The following is a 20,537-nucleotide window of genomic DNA, read 5'->3' on the forward strand; positions in this document are numbered from 1 at the left end:
ATACATCATAGAAGTAGTGATCACCTCATGCCACCTTCCATCACATCAGACACATTGTGTGGCCGTTAGTGATGTTTCAGTATTTAGCCATGTTCAAAATCCTAAGACAACTTATTTAACAACTGAAGGTAAACATATATTTGTTGAATATTTCTGTAGGATTACTACCAGGGCCTTCAGTCGACAATATTACATTACTGACATCCTTCAAAGGACCAGGAAATGATAGTTTTATGTGCACTTTCCCATCGGTCGTTACGGAATTGGATGTCATTTATGACGTGCTGTGGAAGGTGGATGGAGTTCAGTTGTACGAAGACACTCTGAAGGACAATGAGACAGAGTCAATGGTACCAACACAGTATGCCAATAGCCTCGCAGATGGGTCTGTGGTAAGAAATCATGGCATTCTCCTGAGATAACATAAAATAGATTGCTCCTTGTTTCCTAGAACGAATATTCATACTCTGCCTACACTGCTCTCCGGCCGGCCATCTGTCAGAAATTGTCTGTCCGTCATCCAGAGCTACGTTATATTGCAGCTACCTATTTCCTAACAAATCTTAAATTTATATATCAATTTCCAGTGAAGCACTGTTGCGGTCGGTGATCCGTTACAACAATATCAAAAGTGAAATTGCCCACCTACCTACCAACCATAATTTCTCAAACAGGGAACATTATATTTGGTAGGAATGATAAAAGAAAAGAAAACAAGGACATGTCAGTGAGATTTTACTGGATAATCAATAACTGGTTTTTGTTTTCAGTTAATTTCGTTTCATTGGCAGTTTTAAGATTTCAGTGATTTTTGCTGTTAACTTGATGTCACAGTATTATTGTGTATCTCATTATGACATCATATAATTGAAATTAGAAAAAAGATAATTTCCTGAATTCCATATACAGTGACAGTTTAGTATCCATGTCAAAAGATAAAACATGTATATGTAACAGAGCGCATGATTAATTAAATTTAAATCACTGCCTCCGCTAGGGATCGAACCCGGGACCTCTGGCTTACTAGTCTTACGCTCAACCGATCGAGCTAAAGAGAAGATCTCAAGCGGTATATTGCGGCTAGTACATTGTATTTACCAGGGTGCTTTGGAAATTCATTGATATGATCTTGATTTTAGCTCCAGTGTGCCGTCAGTGCCTGTTACTATGGTAACTGTGAAATGACCAGAGGAACTCTTGTTAAGTCGGAACCCTATACCGCAACTATCAAGGTAAGAATTATGGTATACCCATCAAAAGTTTGCACAGATTGTGGTATGAAGTTTTCATTGTTCTTTTTGGTTTTGCACACTGGTTTTGCGCACCCTTTGATGGTTCAGAGGTATGGTTTGGCCCAGGGCTCTTTATTCTTAGTGCAGTACTTGGCAACTGTTAAAATCCCTACCATACAACCAAGTATACCATTACTGGAATTGACCAGATGGAATACACTCATGCTACAATGGTTGTCCCCTTGGTCAGGTTGGGGCTGCTTTACTTGGTCATACCGGATAATTTGTAATAATTGGATTCCGCTTTGTTAATCTGTTATTGTTGGGTATAAGTAATTATTAGCCCCGGGGTTTTGTCCTGGTCTTAGATGGTCATTAGCTTTAAGAAGCTAAATTTGTATTAAAACATCTTCATGGAACTATGACCTCTAATGTTATACTTGTTTAAAGGCTCTGGTAAAAGAGAGCCAAAATTGTTGAAATATTTCAGATGATTTTGCTTTACAGAGCTAAATGGCACTGATACAAGACTTATTCACTGGCATAATACTAAGCATTTAATGCACCTGCAATTAGAAATTAAGTCTCCATAAACATTTAGGCTTTAAGAAAACTGAAATTTAAAAGACGACATAGGTTGCTTAAAAACATCTTCATGAAGAAGACATATGCTGTATTAAAAAGAGTAGTCATATTCATTTTATTCATTTATTTTTTTTTAATTATTTTTTTTTAGATAAGTGGAGGAGCAGAAGCCATGTTTTTGTTTGAGGGAGAAGACCCTAAATTGTTCACTGTAGATGTGACAGCCCCTCCCTACGTCCTGTGTAGAAACAGGAATCTTACTTCATCTAATGACTGTTCTGTTAGACTGAGTACAACTGTGGTCAGCACCGATAACAACAACCTTACCTGTGTTGATGGTACCGTCGTACAACAGGTATGTCTATTGTATATGTCTATTGTGAACCATTAACTCTTTACAGTTTGACATGTTCTGACGAATGCAGAGACTTTTATGTAATAATTCAATCTGTGAAAATTAAGCTTGATAGTCTGTGGCGTTAATAATAGGTATCTGACTTAGAAATATTTTACGATTATTCTAGGACCTTTTTAATTTATACGATTATTCTAGGACCTTTTTGATTTAGATTTACACACTCGCGTTGTTGTCCCTGAATCCACTAATTCATCAATAAATATGTGAACAGCTGGTAAATGTGAATTTTGTTGGCCAGATAGAGAATACCAAGCAGTTATTATTACCAGAAATGTTCATATGTTCTTGTGAATGTATATGAATGTTTACAATGAAGTTTTTTTTTTTTTTTTAAATGACATTTTGCTCTTTAAACACAATAGGTTTCATCCCGTATGTATAAAAGGGGAGAGAGAGACCCTGTGGCATTTTGTATGGTAAACATCACCAATGACAACTGGATGACTGCCAGGTATAACCTAGAGGTCAAGGCTACACTGGATAACTTAATCGACGGGAATTACTCAGAAAAGATTTCATTGGATGCGGATTATTTCGTCAGTGGCAGCATGGAACAGGCAAAAATTCTCAAGATGGAATCGCAGGTAATAAATGTATTTGTTTATTCTTTATATTTGACCTTTATCCTTCCTGACTTCCCTACGAGTCCTAGGAGGAGGAAACAGCTGTATGATGCAGTACATAATATTAACTCACATGCTGTTGTCAAATGTCCTTAAAATTACTTCTTCCTTTCAAAGTCAAAGGGGTCAAATGTGCTATAATCATTAAAAGTCACATTAAGCAAGAGGTCTTGGGTGATAATATTGAGCTTGAGTGGAGGAAGGACTGTTTGTTCATATAAATGACCTTAACACACTTTCAAGGTCAAATGTGTTACAATCTTTAACAGAAATGACATCTATATTTTATGTATTCTAGCTGACAGTAGTTAACAGGGATCGGACCGGTCTGTGTGTTTCTGTCAACGATCCTCACATTACCACCTTTGATAACCTGTAAGTATCAAATGTTTTATCGATGTTTGGTTATGTATTACAAGTGCAGTCTTTTGAGCGCTTTACTTACACAACACATCTGTTTATTTACTTACATTCTGTTTATTTACATCGTGTTAAAGACAAACGCTACCTCAATTCCCTACAAGTTTAGCCCAAAAAATGCACATTGAAAATTGAGAAGAGAAGTGTTGGAAAAGTGCTTGAATTTTGGTATGAAAAATCTGTACAAACCAACCATAATTTAATAACAGTGAATACATTTGTTTCCACAGATTCTTTCTTTACGTTTGGTTAATCTGGAGTTTCCTTTGTGTAGTTTTATTGAAAATCTGAACTCTGTTATTGTAATTAAAACGGGTTTTAACATGAATATGTATCATTAGATAATGAACATTATGTGTTTACAGTCACTATGACAACATGCTTGAGGGCGAGTTCATCCTCTACCATCATAGAACTCTACCCTACGAGGTCCGCGCATTCTACCGACGATGTAACGGCCGAGCATCGTGTAACTGTGCTGTTGCTGTCCGCGCCTATGATGATATCATCGCCATTGACAAGTGTGGCCCTGACCAATCAAATACAGGATTCTATCCTATGACTGTACAGATGTTTAGGAATGGAATTCCCACTCCAGGACTGAGGATCCTTAGCTTCTATGAAGGCAGAGAAATCTGGGTTTGTAACCATTCCTCCTACCATTCTACAATACTACAGTACCAGTAAGATAAAAAGTGTTTAAGTATTAAAAAATAAATAAATAAAAAATTCTTTACCTTGACCATTTTTATTGGAAGTTTTTTTTACTGACCATGTCACTTTGACCCAGACTTTCACCTGTCAGGTGTATTAGTTTGTTAGTCCTGCACAACAGAATGTGTTTCAGGTTTTCAGTCAGGTGTGCAAGCGAGAAATTACCTTGATTGGCCATTATGTAGGCTACAACTTGTTGTAAGATGAGCATGTATTTTGATAATGGACATTTATCTTTAACTTATTAGAAAGTTGTGGATTGTGCAAACAAAAAGAGGCTAGATATTATATATATCTGAAGTCTACACGTCCAGGTGATCTGGACTTTTCAGGTTCCACGTTGCTGTATTTTTGCTTGCTCAGTATGATACTTCCTTTTTTGTAATCCTTGGTCAGCACTCCTGGCATATATATGTATTTTGCTGGAGGAAAATTTGTTACTGTAGACATACTGGACTACTCAATGGTGACTCTCACTTGGCGTTTAGCACTGGTGATTTTGTCACTGGTGACATTCACGTTGACCATTGTCACTGGTGACATTCACGTTGACCTTTGTCATTGGTGATTTTCCCCTTGACCTTTGTCACTGATGACTTTCACTTTGACCTATGTCACTGATAATTTTCACTTTGAGCTTTCGCTAATATTTGTCACCTTGCTTTATTTACTGGAGAATTCTTCCTGCCCTATCGACGATCTTGTTTCAATATTTGTCTTTTTTTTTCACCTTGACTGAATTAACTGATAATTTAACATATTATACACCCTTGTTTTCAACAGATAATATTCCCTACCGGAACATTGCTTATTGTGAAGAGAAGTGTCATTCGAGGACAGAATTATCTAAATGTTTGGCTCAAGCCGTCATCTGCAGATTACAACAATACTTATGGTAAGTAATTCTGCATCAAAAACTGCCACCAGGTACTTATCTTATACTTTTTAGCTCACTAGGACTGAAGGCCTGATGAACTTGTACCATGGCCCAGCATTTGTTCGTTGTCCATCAACAATTTCTTTAAATCGCTAGATATATACAGTGGACCCTCGATAATCCGAACACCTTCGTTCCCAGCCCAAACCGTCCGGATTACGAGTTTTCCGGACTACCGAATTTCGTCTACCAGGTCAAAAAAAATTGTTGTGTAAGAGTTATCTCCCTTGACTCTATACAATACGGGACGTTTTAATGACATACTTACATTTCATAAACACGTCTAATTGTCAGTCTTTTTAAAAAATAAATATACTTATGTTCTTGATATGATTCTTGTTTTCTTTTATTTTGTAGAAACTAAAAAATAAACAATGTTTTTAAAAGAACATGTGAAGTGAAAGTTGTTTTATTTATAGCGGACATATGTGACCTACAAACAACACACATGGGTTACGTCCCAGAGGTTCACAAACGAGTAGAAATTACATACGTTAAATACCTGAAATGAAAGACCCACTATGTACAATGTACGTTTTTTTACGTAAATTATGAACCTGAAATGAAAGACCCGGTAAATGTACCATGTGTGTAATTAATAACATGCATCTTTCAATGAGTCGTCATTACACGTAACGGTGTTACAAGCCGATATCCTTGTTTACCCAATACAATTGTTAGTGATGTTAATTACCGATAATAAATTTATTACATGCATTTGTGATTGATTAAGTATCGTATCACATACTGTATGTTAGTGAATTAATTATTGCTAACTACGAAATAGCACTATGTAAAATAACTATAATAGATATTGTACGTCAAGTTGATAAAAGCAAGACCAGTCTACACTATAAAACCCTTTAATACTGAAGCATTTAGGTCGATCGTAAAGAAAAGCAATGTACCGTTATAAAAACAGAGCTACATTGTAACACAGGTAAACACCCGGGGCTATGACCTGGCAGCGGTCGCTATGACTACGCACAGTGTCAAGCGATAGTCTGTACAGCTGTCGACACGAGTGACTTGCCCGACATTTTTCTCTCCTCGTGGTGAAAAAATCGTCCGGATTATCGGGGGAAATTTACTAATGAAAAGTACTTTCCGTTCCCAAAATGGGCTTCCGGAATCGGAAACCGAATTTCCGGACTGGTGAGTACAAATAACGTTACGGAAATCCGTTCCCGTGCTATTCCGTCCGGACTGCGAGTTTTCCGGACTATCGGCGTCCGGATTATCGCGGGTCCACTGTACTCCTGAATTCCTCAATGGATTTTGATGACAGGTCTGAAGCATAATTTGGTAAAGGAGATCCAATGATATGTAACGGAAGCGACTGTCTCATAGGGATGGAGGGGTGGGGCCTGTAGGTGAAATTAAGGTCAATTGTTTAAATCACTAAATTAACTAGTCCTAAACAACTGAAAGGATTTGATGAAATTTGATCTGGAGAATTATTCGGTAAAGAAAAGCCAGTGTTGTATAATCAGAGGGCGTGGTTCACCTGTGGCCACAGAGACAGGGTTTAATTGGGGAAATAGAGGTAAAGTCTTTAAAAAGCTACTAGTCCTGAAGGCCTGAGTGAATTTTGATGAAATTTGGTGTGGAGCATTATTGGGCAAAAGCCCTTGAATCTTCAAGGGTGGGGCCAAATAGGGGAAATAGTAGCAAAAAATAAAAATAAAAATCCTTTTTCTTCATTAAGAATGATAGGATTTGGTCCACATTTGCTTTGAACCATTAATGGGAGAAGCAGTTAAAAAAAAGGAAAATATTTGTAATATAACTTTTATCAGTATTTGGTTATATGATTACTGAATTATCCAATTGAGCTTTGCAGGCCCTCTTGGCCTCTTGTTTATGTCATTTGTCTCTTCTCTGTCCCAATTTTGTCTCCTCTTTGTATGTTTATCTCAAGCACAGAACTGACATAGATGATAGAGGAGCCTTCACATTATCATTACGTGTGATAGAGATTTATATATTTATGGTGATATTTAGGTCTTTGTGGGACCCTTAATGACGATATCTCCGATGACTTAACACTGAAGGATGGTACGCTCTTCTCTGGAAATTCCGAGCGACCTGACAGTTTCTCGCTGAGTTGGAGGTATGGCTGCCTTTCTTTATATGTTTATGACCTCACCTGGTACAAAGATCTAGGTGAGGTATATGTTTATAACCTCACCTGGTACAGAGATCCAGGTGAGGTATTTTAATTATGATGTTTGTGAATGCCATCTGTGAATTATCTCCACCTCCCACCTAAGTAAATAAGATTGAGCATGTCTGCATGCTTATGCATTAGTTTACCAATATTTCAACAGATTCCCATCAAAATATCATAACATCAATTAGCTATACACCTTAGTAGATTTTGGTTGTCATTAAAAAACATCAAATGCTGAAAGCTAATACTCCAATTATGGAATTTTGTTGAAGTATGTGGACTTGAGCAAATATAAGTGAGATGGAAGATTTGTATGACATACAGAATAGGAAATTTTGCTTTGATGGAACTTTAATATATACTCCTAGAGAAAAAAAAGGAAAATTTCAAAAACAAAAAAGCACTGCTGCATTTTGCAAAGAGCATCCCTCAGTGAGAAAGAATTTTTGGGTGAACTCCATGGGGTTATTACTGAATGAACGAAGTACATGCACATAATGATTGTGAATTTCTATGACAGAGTTGATCCTGCTGACACTATCTACAATGGATTCTGTCCCCCTGACGATGCGGTTGATGTCACTTATTTTCACCAGGAGTTTTGTTACTGTGGAGAGACAGGAGTTGAAGTCTGTGGTAAAGGATACGATGTCTTTGCCTGTCCCGATTCAGAAGCTGGTAAATATTTAAGGTTCTTAGATTGGTTTAATATTATTGTTAGGTACTTGTGATGCGTGTACTATCTATCAATAGTCTGGCTGTCTTATCAAACATTTGTAGCTATGCATCTGTTGGCCAAGCAATGATTTATCCAAAATGGAATCATTTCGCTAAAGTATGATTGAGCTGATTGTGGTGGCCGAGTGGTTAAGGTGCCCTGACACTTTATCACTAGTCCCTCCATCTCATTAACTCTTAACGTACTCATTCAAATTTCGCGGTCGCTACCGGAAGTGAATGCTGGGTAGGTCCTTTGTGTATTGGAGCATATGGCTATCACATCAGACGTCGATAAAACGATCTTTTACTGATCTTTTACTGTTGTATAATGCTTAATATTAAATGAAGTTTATCATATGGAACAAGTACTGAGTACGGAAACTCTTTTACCCAATTTTTCCTTTAAAATACGGCGAAATCACCAGGCAGAATCGCGGGAAATGACATGTTAATCGGCACATGTGTCACACATGTGCAAGAAATCACGCAGCCAAAACATCGTTTTTTTCGGTGTGTAAAAATATTTTACATATTTCTTACTTATTTTGATGATAAACGTTACTCAATTATATATATATTATCGTTTTTAATGATTTTATTGTGTTTAACACCTCAACAATCTCGCAGAAAACGAAAGTAAATTTGAGGCCGCCATTTTGTAGCTATGTAAACAGCTCAGCATGAACCGGCGGAATTCTTTGAAATAGACCATCTTAACGAATGAATTATGCTTCTGGTACGTAAAATATACCATCAATACAATATTTACATTGCTTTTTATTTCTTAAAAACATCATTTCCGTGTCAATTCCTTCGTATGACTATGCTAAACCAGCAAGTAATATCAACATCTTTCGCGATGTTTTACGACGATTTGAGTCGTCACAAAGGATGGAAGGCATGTTAATTGTGACGTGTGTAGTCGTCATGAAGGATACAAGAGCACATTTTTGTGACGTCTGTAGTCGTCGTGAGTACGGAAAGAGTTAAGGTTGCAAGTTCAAAACCCAGGTGAGACAGTTACCAGGTACTGACCGTAGGCCGGTGGTTTTTCTCTGGGTACTCTGGCTTTCATCCACCTCCAAAACTGGACATATCCTTAAATGACCCTGGCTGTTAATAGGACTTTTAAACAAAATAAACTATACCAGGACTAATTGTAGTTTATCTACATTGGTTTCTATGACAATCATTTTTTGTGTGCTAATTCATCATTCCACTAATGTGTTTTAATTTGGTTTTGTGCTCAACTTTGAGTTTGTCAAATTAAGTATATTTACAGTTTATAAATGTTGTGAAGTAATTAATATGTTTACAGTATATAAATGTTGTGAAGTAATAAATATGTTTACAGTATATAAATTTTGTGTTACAGTAGTAATTAATATGTTTACAGTATATAAATGTTGTGTTACAGTAGTAATTAATATGGTTACAGTATATAAATGTTGTGAAGTAATTAATATGTTTACAGTATATAAATGTTATGTTACAGTAGTAGTTAATATGTTTACAGTATATAAATGTTATGTTACAGTAGTAGTTAATATGTTTACAGTATATAAATGTTGTGTTACAGTAGTAATTAATATGGTTACAGTATATAAATGTTGTGTTACAGTAGTAATTAATATGTTTACAGTATATAAATGTTGTGTTACAGTAGTAATTAATATGTTTACAGTATATAAATGTTATGTTACAGTAGTAGTTAATATGTTTACAGTATATAAATGTTGTGTTACAGTAGTAATTAATATGGTTACAGTATATAAATGTTGTGTTACAGTAGTAATTAATATGTTTACAGTATATAAATGTTGTGTTACAGTAGTAATTAATATGTTTACAGTATATAAATGTTGTGTTACAGTAGTAATTAATATGTTTACAGTATATAAATGTTGTGTTACAGTAGTAATTAATATGTTTACAGTATATAAATGTATTTTCTACAGGGGCAGATATCACAGCAGATGTTAACTCCGGGGCGTACTCCCCGACAAAATGTCTGGCAGGAGCCAAGCTGCAATACCCAGAATTTGGTTATGATCCTTTCTACACAGTTCAGGTGAGATACCATGAAAGAATATTGTTACTGTGTTACAAAATTTGTGTCAGTATGTTGTGATAATATTATTATTGTATATAAAATTGTCATTGAGGTGTAGAGTCAACACTGTACTTCTAGTCTAGGATGGAGGTGTAGAGTCAACACTGTACTTCTAGTCTAGGATGGAGGTGTAGAGTCAACACTGTACTTCTAGTGTAGGATGGAGGTGTAGAGTCAACACTGTACTTCTAGTCTAGGATTGAGGTGTAGAGTCAACACTGTACTTCTAGTGTAGGATTGAGGTGTAGAGTCAACACTGTACTTCTAGTCTAGGATTGAGGTGTAGAGTCAACACTGTACTTCTAGTCTAGGATGGAGGTGTAGAGTCAACACTGTACTTCTAGTGTAGGATGGAGGTGTAGAGTCAACACTGTACTTCTAGTCTAGTATGGAGGTGTAGAGTCAACACTGTACTTCTAGTGTAGGATGGAGGTGTAGAGTCAACACTGTACTTCTAGTGTAGGATGTAGGTGTAGAGTCAACACTGTACTTCTAGTGTAGGATGGAGGTGTAGAGTCAACACTGTACTTCTAGTCTAGGATGGAGGTGTAGAGTCAACACTGTACTTCTAGTCTAGTATGGAGGTGTAGAGTCAACACTGTACTTCTAGTGTAGGATGGAGGTGTAGAGTCAACACTGTACTTCTAGTGTAGGATGGAGGTATAGAGTCAACACTGTACTTCTAGTCTAGTATTGAGGTGTAGAGTCAACACTGTACTTCTAGTCTAGTATGGAGGTGTAGAGTCAACACTGTACTTCTAGTGTAGGATGGAGGTGTAGAGTCAACACTGTACTTCTAATCTAGGTTGGAGGTGTAGCGTCAACACTGTACTTCTAGTCTAGGATGGAGGTGTAGAGTCAACACTGTACTTCTAGTCTAGAATGGAGGTGTAGAGTCAACACTGTACTGTTAGTCTAGGATGGAGGTGTAGAGTCAACACTGTACTTCTAGTCTAGAATGGAGGTGTAGAGTCAACACTGTACTGTTAGTCTAGGATGGAGGTGTAGAGTCAACACTGTACTTCTAGTCTAGTATGGAGGTGTAGAGTCAACACTGTACTTCTAGTGTAGGATGGAGGTGTAGAGTCAACACTGTACTTCTAATCTAGGTTGGAGGTGTAGCGTCAACACTGTACTTCTAGTCTAGGATGGAGGTGTAGAGTCAACACTGTACTTCTAGTCTAGAATGGAGGTGTAGAGTCAACACTGTACTGTTAGTCTAGGATGGAGGTGTAGAGTCAACACTGTACTTCTAGTCTAGTATGGAGGTGTAGAGTCAACACTGTACTGTTAGTCTAGGATGGAGGTGTAGAGTCAACACTGTACTTCTAGTCTAGTATGGAGGTGTAGAGTCAACACTGTACTGTTAGTCTAGGATGGAGGTGTAGAGTCAACACTGTACTTCTAGTCTAGTATGGAGGTGTAGAGTCAACACTGTACTTCTAGTCTTGTATGGAGGTGTAGAGTCAACACTGTACTGTTAGTCTAGGATGGAGGTGTGGAGTCAACACTGTACTTCTAGTGTAGGATTGAGGTGTAGAGTCAACACTGTACTTCTAGTCTAGGATGGAGGTGTAGAGTCAACACTGTACTTCTAGTCTAGGATGGAGGGTGTAGAGCCAACACTACTTCTAGTGTAGGATGGTGGTGTAGAGTCAACACTGTACTTCTAGTCTAGGATGGAGGTGTGGAGTCAACACTGTACTTCTAGTCTAGGATGGAGGTGTAGAGTCAACACTGTACTTCTAGTCTAGGATGGAGGTGTAGAGTCAACACTGTACTTCTAGTCTAGGATGGAGGTGTAGAGTCAACACTGTACTGTTAGTCTAGGATGGAGGTGTAGATCCAACACCGTACTTCTAGTCTTGTATGGAGGTGTAGAGTCAACACTGTACTTCTAGTCTAGGATCGAGGTGTAGAGTCAACACTGTACTTCTAGTCTTGTATGGAGGTGTAGAGTCAACACTGTACTTCTAGTCTAGGATCGAGGTGTAGAGTCAACACTGTACTTCTAGTCTAGGATAGAGGTGTAGAGTCAACACTGTACTTCTAGTCTAGGATGGAGGTGTAGAGTTAACACTGTACTTCTAGTCTAGTATGGAGGTGTAGAGTCAACACTGTACTTCTAGTCTAGTATGGAGGGTGTAGCGTCAACACTACTTCTAGTCTAGTATCGAGGTGTAGCGTCAACACTGTACTTCTAGTCTAGGATGTAGGTGTAGAGTCAACACTGTACTTCTAGTCTAGGATTGAGGTGTAGAGTCAACACTGTACTTCTAGTCTAGGATGTAGGTGTAGAGTCAACACTGTACTGTTAGTCTAGGATGGAGGTGTAGAGTCAACACTGTACTTCTAGTCTTGTATGGAGGTGTAGAGTCAACACTGTACTTCTAGTGTAGGATGGAGGTGTAGCGTCAACACTGTACTTCTAGTCTAGGATGTAGGTGTAGAGTCAACACTGTACTTCTAGTCTAGGATGGAGGTGTAGAGTCAACACTGTACTTCTAGTCTAGGATGTAGGTGTAGAGTCAACACTGTACTGTTAGTCTAGGATGGAGGTGTAGAGTCAACACTGTACTTCTAGTCTTGTATGGAGGTGTAGAGTCAACACTGTACTTCTAGTGTAGGATGGAGGTGTAGAGTCAACACTGTACTTCTAGTCTAGGATGGAGGTGTAGAGTCAACACTGTACTTCTAGTCTAGGATTGAGGTGTAGAGTCAACACTGTACTTCTAGTCTTGTATGGAGGTGTAGAGTCAACACTGTACTTCTAGTCTAGGATGGAGGTGTAGAGTCAACACTGTACTTCTAGTCTAGTATGGAGGTGTAGAGTCAACACTGTACTTCTAGTGTAGGATGGAGGTGTAGAGTCAACACTGTACTTCTAGTCTAGGATGGAGGTGTAGAGTCAACACTGTACTTCTAGTCTAGGATTGAGGTGTAGAGTCAACACTGTACTTCTAGTGTAGGATTGAGGTGTAGAGTCAACACTGTACTTCTAGTCTAGGATGGAGGTGTAGTCAACACTGTACTTCTAGTGTAGGATGGAGGTGTAGAGTCAACACTGTACTTCTAGTGTAGGATGGAGGGTGTAGAGTCAACACTACTTCTAGTCTTGTATGGAGGTGTAGAGTCAACACTGTACTTCTAGTCTAGTATGGAGGTGTAGAGTCAACACTGTACTTCTAGTCTAGGATGGAGGTGTAGAGTCAACACTGTACTTCTAGTGTAGGATGGAGGTGTAGAGTCAACACTGTACTTCTAGTCTAGGATGGAGGTGTAGAGTCAACACTGTACTTCTAGTCTAGGATTGAGGTGTAGAGTCAACACTGTACTTCTAGTCTAGGATAGAGGTGTAGAGTCAACACTGTACTTCTAGTGTAGGTTTTATAGGTTCTGTTATCCATCGTATTAAAGTCTAAACAAGTATTAACATGAGACTTCAGGATCTTGGCAATATCCAGAAATTTTGTTCATGTTAACCTGTAGCATTCTTTGACCTTTTGGGTTATCTCTCTTCCTTCTGTGTTTCCATGAATGTTTTGGTACCACCCCATAAATACTGTCAGTCACTAATTATTTCGGGGATATTAATTCATTTTTACAGTACTTAGTTTTCTGTTGAGATTTGGTAGAGTATTTATGGAACATGTTACCTGTGCATAATTTTCTTTTCATCAATTCTAATTCCTTTTTGTATAATTTTGTCCTAAAAAGTGATCATATTTGAAACCATTTAAGATTATTCAGATCAGTTGCTATAGGACACATCTTAGTCTGTTTGCTAGCCAACAAAAACGCTTCATTTATAATGTGTGAGAAAACACAAGTTTCTAAATTTAAAGTCAAACTTTTGTTTAAAAATCAATATCATCTTTCTTTTAAGATTTGTGTTAATTTGTAAGCTAATAACATCTTTTTTATTCAGAAAATTGAAGTTAATGGGAGGGATCATGTTTTGAATATTTCACAGGTGGTCACCTGGCCTACAGAAATTGGATTTACAAGACAGATGGTTGAGATTATGTGCAGGTCAGCTCTGGAACTCTCTGCAGCTGCGACCACATGCAGGAGTGTTCAAGGTGTAAACTACGACGCCAGCTTCGAGAGCTGTATAACTGATATTGGGGTACGTAAACAATGATGCCAGCTTTGAGAGCTGTATAACTGATATTGGGGTACGTAAACTACGATGCCAGCTTTGAGAGTTGTATAACTGATATTGGGGTACGTAAACTATGACGCCAGCTTTGAGAGTTGTATAACTGATATTGGGGTACGTAAACTATGACGCCAGCTTTGAGAGTTGTATAACTGATATTGGGGTACGTAAACTACGATGCCAGCTTTGAGAGTTGTATAACTGATATTGGGGTACGTAAACTATGACGCCAGCTTTGAGAGTTATATAACTGATATTGGGGTACGTAAACTATGATGTCAGCTTTGAGAGTTGTATAACTGATATTGGGGTACGTAAACTACGATGTCAGCTTTGAGAGTTGTATAACTGATATTGGGGTACGTAAACTATGACGCCAGCTTTTAAATTTAACCTTTGTGTATTCAAAGACTGATGGAGTAAAAGTGAAAATATAAAGATTAAATTGTCTAAATATTGTTACCATACTGAACTTAATTCTTTGATAAAACTACCAGAAATACAGTTCAGTCCTAAAATGGTACAGTGAGGTCCATGCCTGTTTTAACTAGTAATGTATGTTATTAATGTGATTCCATTTTAATACAGATCACAAATGACGTTCGCTGGAGTTTGACTCCAGTTGAGAATGTAAAAGAACAGTGTGAGATTCAGGTAACCCGTAACACCAACTTGTGGGAACCAAGAGCCAACACTTCCCATGTTGGTCCACCGCTCTCGGTCCTCAACCAGATCTGTCTCCACGAATGTGGTGGTGCAGGAACCTGTGTCGAAGGTGAGGGTGTTAATTGGACTGCTTCTATTGTTAAATTTGATGATATACACGTACTAAAAATTGATGTCAAATTTCAAGTTAAGGTCAACGTTAAATTTCAAGTTAAGGTCAATGTTAAATTTCAAGTTGAGGTCAATGTCAAATTTCAAGTTAAGGTCAATGTCAAATTTCAAGTTGAGGTCAATGTCAAATTTCAAGTTAAGGTCAATGTCAAATTTCAAGTTAAGGTCAATGTTAAATTTCAAGTTAAAGTCAACGTTAAATTTCAAGTTAAGGTCAATGTTAAATTTCAAGTTAAGGTCAATGTCAAATTTCAAGTTAAGGTCAACGTTAAATTTCAAGTTAATGAGGTCAATGTGTAATTTCAAGTTAAGGTCAATGTCAAATTTCAAGATAAGGTCAATGTCAAATTTCAAGTTAATGTCAATGTTAAATTTCAAGTTAAGGTCAATGTCAAATTTCAAGTTAAGGTCAATGTCAAATTCAAAAATGGAAATCCTTGTCTGTCTGTTCATCTGTCACACTTTGTTTCTGTGCAACAGCTTTAACAAATGTTAACGGATTTTCTTGTTAGGCCAAGTTTGAATGCCACACATTATTTAGTAGAGTTATGGCCCCTTCATTAATGAAAAATTTATGAATTCAATGAATTGTTTGTTTTAAGATGGGTATGGAACTTCATATAAACCTCGTTTGTTTTTGTTTTGATGGTTAATGATATGTGTTTTTGTTTTTGTTAGGAAACTGTAACTGTAATGAAGGATTTGCCGGTCTGGACTGCTTTACAAAGCTCACAGAGGCTCCAAACATATTTTCTCTCAGTGGTAATGGCCTATGTGATCTGCGGAGTGCTCTCTGTACCTCAGTGTCTGTGTACAGTAACAACACACTTAACCTTGATACGCTGAGTTGTCACCTCCGTAAAATTGAGGTAAGGTCAACTGGTCTTGTTTTATATTGGTAAAATCAGCGATCTTGAATCATTTGAAGTGTAATGGGTGTGTAAGTGTAATGGGCTTGTAAGTGTAACAGGTGTGTAAGTGTAGTGGGCGTGTAAGTGTAATGGGTGTGTAAGTGTAATGGGTGTGTAAGTGTAATGGGTGTGTAAGTGTAACAGATGTGTAAGTGTAACAGATGTGTAAGTGTAACAGGTGTGTAAGTGTAATGGGCGTGTAAGTGTAATGGGTGTGTAAGTGTAATGGGTGTGTAAGTGTAACAGGTGTGTAAGTGTAACAGGCGTGTAAGTGTAATGGGTGTGTAAGTGTAACAGACGTGTAAGTGTAACGTGTGTGTAAGTGTAACAGATGTGTAAGTGTAACAGATGTGTAAGTGTAACAGGTGTGTAAGTGTAATGGGCGTGTAAGTGTAATGGGTGTGTAAGTGTAATGGGTGTGTAAGTGTAACAGGTGTGTAAGTGTAACAGGCGTGTAAGTGTAATGGGTGTGTAAGTGTAACAGACGTGTAAGTGTAACGTGTGTGTAAGTGTAACAGGTGTGTAAGTGTAATGGGTGTGTAAGTGTAATGGGCGTGTAAGTGTAATGGGTGTGTAAGTGTAATGGGTGTGTAAGTGTAACAGATGTGTAAGTGTAACAGATGTGTAAGTGTAACAGGTGTGTAAGTGTAATGGGCGTGTAAGTGTAATGGGTGTGTAAGTGTAATGGGTGTGTAAGTGTAACAGGTGTGTAAGTGTAACAGGCGTGTAAGTGTAATGGGTGTGTAAGTGTAACAGACGTGTAAGTGTAACGTGTGTGTAAGTGTAACGTGTGTGTAAGTGTAATGGGTGTGTAAGTGTAATGGGCGTGTAAGTGTAATGGGTGTGTAAGTGTAATGGGTGTGTAAGTGTAATGGGTGTGTAAGTGTAACAGGTGTGTAAGTGTAATGGGTGTGTAAGTGTAATGGTGTGTAAGTGTAATGGGTGTGTAAGTGTAATGGGTGTGTAAGTGTAATGGGTGTGTAAGTGTAATGGGTGTGTAAGTGTAATGGGTGTGTAATTGTAACAGGCATGTAAGTGTGATGGGCGTGTGAGTGTAACAGGCGTGTAAGTGTAACGGGTGTGTAAGTGTAACAGGTGTGTAAGTGTAATGGGTGTGTAAGTGTAATGGGTGTGTAAGTGTAATGGGTGTGTAAGTGTAATGGGCGTGTAAGTGTAACGGGTGTGTAAGTGTAACAGGTGTGTAAGTGTAATGGGCGTGTAAGTGTAATGGGTGTGTAAGTGTAATGGGTGTGTAAGTGTAACAGGTGTGTAAGTGTAACAGGTGTGTAAGTGTAACAGGTGTGTAAGTGTGATGGTTGTGTAAGTGTAATGGGTGTGTAAGTGTAATGGGTGTGTAAGTGTAACAGGTGTGTAAGTGTAACAGGTGTGTAAGTGTAATGGGTGTGTAAGTGTAATGGGTGTGTAAGTGTAACAGGTGTGTAAGTGTAACAGGTGTGTAAGTGTAATGGGTGTGTAAGTGTAATGGGTGTGTAAGTGTAATGGGTGTGTAAGTGTAACAGGTGTGTAAGTGTGATGGGTGTGTGAGTGTAATGGGTGTGTAAGTGTAATGGGCGTGTAAGTGTAACGGGCGTGTAAGTGTAATGGGTGTGTAAGTGTAACAGGTGTGTAAGTGTAACAGGTGTGTAAGTGTAATGGGTATGTAAGTGTAATGGGCGTGTAAGTGTAATGGGCGTGTAAGTGTAATGGGCGTGTAAGTGTAATGGGTGTGTAAGTGTAACAGGTGTGTAAGTGTAATGGGTGTGTAAGTGTAATGGGTGTGTAAGTGTAATGGGCGTGTAAGTGTAATGGGCGTGTAAGTGTAATGGGTGTGTAAGTGTAACAGGCGTGTAAGTGTAATGGGTGTGTAAGTGTAATGGGTGTGTAAGTGTAATGGGTGTGTAAGTGTAATGGGTGTGTATGTGTAATGGGCGTGTAAGTGTAATGGGCGTGTAAGTGTAATGGGCGTGTAAGTGTAATGGATGTGTAAGTGTAACAGGTGTGTAAGTGTAATGGGCTTGTAAGTGTAATGGGTGTGTAAGTGTAATGGGTGTGTAAGTGTAATGGGTGTGTAAGTGTAATGGGTGTGTAAGTGTAATGGGTGTGTATGTGTAATGGGCGTGTAAGTGTAATGGGCGTGTAAGTGTAATGGGCGTGTAAGTGTAATGGGTGTGTAAGTGTAACAGGTGTGTAAGTGTAATGGGTGTGTAAGTGTAATGGGCGTGTAAGTGTAATGGGTGTGTAAGTGTAATGGGTATGTAAGTGTAATGGGTGTGTAAGTGTAATGGGCATGTGAGTGTAACAGGCGTGTAAGTGTAACGGGTGTGTAAGTGTAACAGGTGTGTAAGTGTAATGGGTGTGTAAGTGTAATGGGCATGTGAGTGTAACAGGCGTGTAAGTGTAACGGGTGTGTAAGTGTAACAGGTATGTAAGTGTAACAGGCGTGTGAATGTAACAGACGTGTAAGTGTAATGGGTGTGTAAGTGTAATGGGTGTGTAAGTGTAATGGGTGTGTAAGTGTAATGGGTGTGTAAGTGTAATGGGCGTGTAAGTGTAACGGGTGTGTAAGTGTAACAGGTGTGTAAGTGTAACAGGTGTGTAAGTGTAATGGGTGTGTAAGTGTAATGGGCGTGTAAGTGTAATGGGTGTGTAAGTGTAACAGGTGTGTAAGTGTAACAGGTGTGTAAGTGTAACGGGTGTGTAAGTGTAATGGGTGTGTAAGTGTAACAGGTGTGTAAGTGTAACGGGTGTGTAAGTGTAACAGGTGTGTAAGTGTAACAGATGTGTAAGTGTAATGGGTGTGTAAGTGTAATGGGTGTGTAAGTGTAATGGGTGTGTAAGTGTAATGGGTGTGTAAGTGTAACAGGTGTGTAAGTGTGATGGGTGTGTAAGTGTAACAGGTGTGTAAGTGTAATGGGTGTGTAAGTGTAATGGGTGTGTAAGTGTAACAGGTGTGTAAGTGTAATGGGTGTGTAAGTGTAATGGGTGTGTAAGTGTAATGGGTGTGTAAGTGTAACAGGTGTGTAAGTGTAATGGGTGTGTAAGTGTAATGGGTGTGTAAGTGTAACAGGTGTGTAAGTGTAATGGGTGTGTAAGTGTAACAGGTGTGTAAGTGTAATGGGTGTGTAAGTGTAACAGGTGTGTAAGTGTAATGGGTGTGTAAGTGTAATAGGTGTGTAAGTGTAACAGGTGTGTAAGTGTAACAGGTGTGTAAGTGTAACAGGTGTGTAAGTGTAACGGGTGTGTAAGTGTAACGGGTGTGTAAGTGTAACAGGTGTGTAAGTGTGATGGGTGTGTAAGTGTAATGGGTGTAAGTGTAATGGGCGTGTAAGTGTAATGGGCGTGTAAGTGTGATGGGTGTGTAAGTGTAACGAGTGTGTAAGTGTAGTGGGTGTGTAAGTGTAGTGGGTGTGTAAGTGTAATGGGTGTGTAAGTGTAATGGGCGTGTAAGTGTAACAGGTGTGTAAGTGTAACGGGTGTGTAAGTGTAATGGGTGTGTAAGTGTAACGGGTGTGTAAGTGTAATGGGTGTGTAAGTGTAATGGGTGTGTAAGTGTAATGGGTGTGTAAGTGTAACGGGTGTGTAAGTGTAATGGGTGTGTAAGTGTAACAGGTGTGTAAGTGTAATGGGCGTGTAAGTGTAATGGGTGTGTAAGTGTGATGGGTGTGTAAGTGTAATGGGCGTGTAAGTGTAATGGGTGTGTAAGTGTAATGGGCGTGTAAGTGTAACATGTGTGTAAGTGTAATGGGTGTGTAAGTGTAATGGGTGTGTAAGTGTAATGGGTGTGTAAGTGTAACAGGTGTGTAAGTGTAACAGGTGTGTAAGTGTAATGGGTGTGTAAGTGTTAGGTGCGTGTAAGTGTAACAGGTGTGTAAGTGTAATGGGCGTGTAAGTGTAATGGGTGTGTAAGTGTAACAGGTGTGTAAGTGTAACAGGTGTGTAAGTGTAATGGGTGTGTAAGTGTAATGGGTGTGTAAGTGTAATGGGTGTGTAAGTGTTATGGGTGTGTAAGTGTAACAGGTGTGTAAGTGTAATGGGTGTGTAAGTGTAATGGGTGTGTATGTGTAATGGGTGTGTAAGTGTAATGGGTGTGTAAGTGTAATGGGTGTGTAAGTGTAACGGGTGTGTAAGTGTAATGGGTGTGTAAGTGTAATGGGCATGTAAGTGTAATGGGTGTGTAAGTGTTATGGGTGTGTAAGTGTAACAGATGTGTAAGTGTAATAGGTGTGTAAGTGTAACGGGTGTGTAAGTGTAGTGGGTGTGTAAGTGTAACAGGTGTGTAAGTGTAACGGGTGTGTAAGTGTAATGGGCATGTAAGTGTAATGGGTGTGTAAGTGTAATGGGCGTGTAAGTGTAATGGGCGTGTAAGTGTAATGGGCGTGTGAGTGTAACATGTGTGAGTGTAACGGGTGTAAATGTTATTGGCGTGTAAGTGTGAAGGGTGTAAATGTAAGAGGTGTGTAAGTGTAACAGGTGCCAATTATACAAAGTTCTTCCAAGAAAAACATCATTTGTTTCAGTAGATTCAATTTCTTGAGTTTGATCAAATGACCTTGACCTTTTTTTAGGTCAAATGTGCTAAAATCCTGAATACATTCTTCTTACTATTAGATGTGTTGCACACTGGAAATAACAGATTTTAGATTTGATTTTCATCAATGACTTCAGTCAACTTTGAAGGTCACATGAATTAAG

At 38.5% G+C, this 20,537-nt stretch overlaps 1 protein-coding gene across 1 annotated transcript in view; it reads left to right on the forward strand.

Moving 5' to 3' along the window:
- Nucleotides 1-20,537, forward strand: part of LOC117339037 — a 67,127-nt gene that overhangs the window by 16,292 nt on the left and 30,298 nt on the right. Inside the window, exons 9-21 of the mRNA XM_033900402.1 lie at nt 160-392; nt 1,140-1,232; nt 1,969-2,172; nt 2,598-2,819; nt 3,157-3,233; nt 3,644-3,917; nt 4,776-4,887; nt 6,934-7,042; nt 7,623-7,780; nt 9,781-9,893; nt 13,864-14,064; nt 14,686-14,872; nt 15,613-15,803. Of these exons, the coding sequence (XP_033756293.1) occupies nt 160-392; nt 1,140-1,232; nt 1,969-2,172; nt 2,598-2,819; nt 3,157-3,233; nt 3,644-3,917; nt 4,776-4,887; nt 6,934-7,042; nt 7,623-7,780; nt 9,781-9,893; nt 13,864-14,064; nt 14,686-14,872; nt 15,613-15,803 (2,174 nt within the window). The remainder of the gene's footprint in view (nt 1-159; nt 393-1,139; nt 1,233-1,968; nt 2,173-2,597; nt 2,820-3,156; nt 3,234-3,643; nt 3,918-4,775; nt 4,888-6,933; nt 7,043-7,622; nt 7,781-9,780; nt 9,894-13,863; nt 14,065-14,685; nt 14,873-15,612; nt 15,804-20,537) is intronic.

Source organism: Pecten maximus, chromosome 12 (assembly GCF_902652985.1).
Source record: "Pecten maximus chromosome 12, xPecMax1.1, whole genome shotgun sequence".
In the NCBI taxonomy this organism is placed as follows: Eukaryota; Metazoa; Mollusca; class Bivalvia; order Pectinida; family Pectinidae; genus Pecten; species Pecten maximus.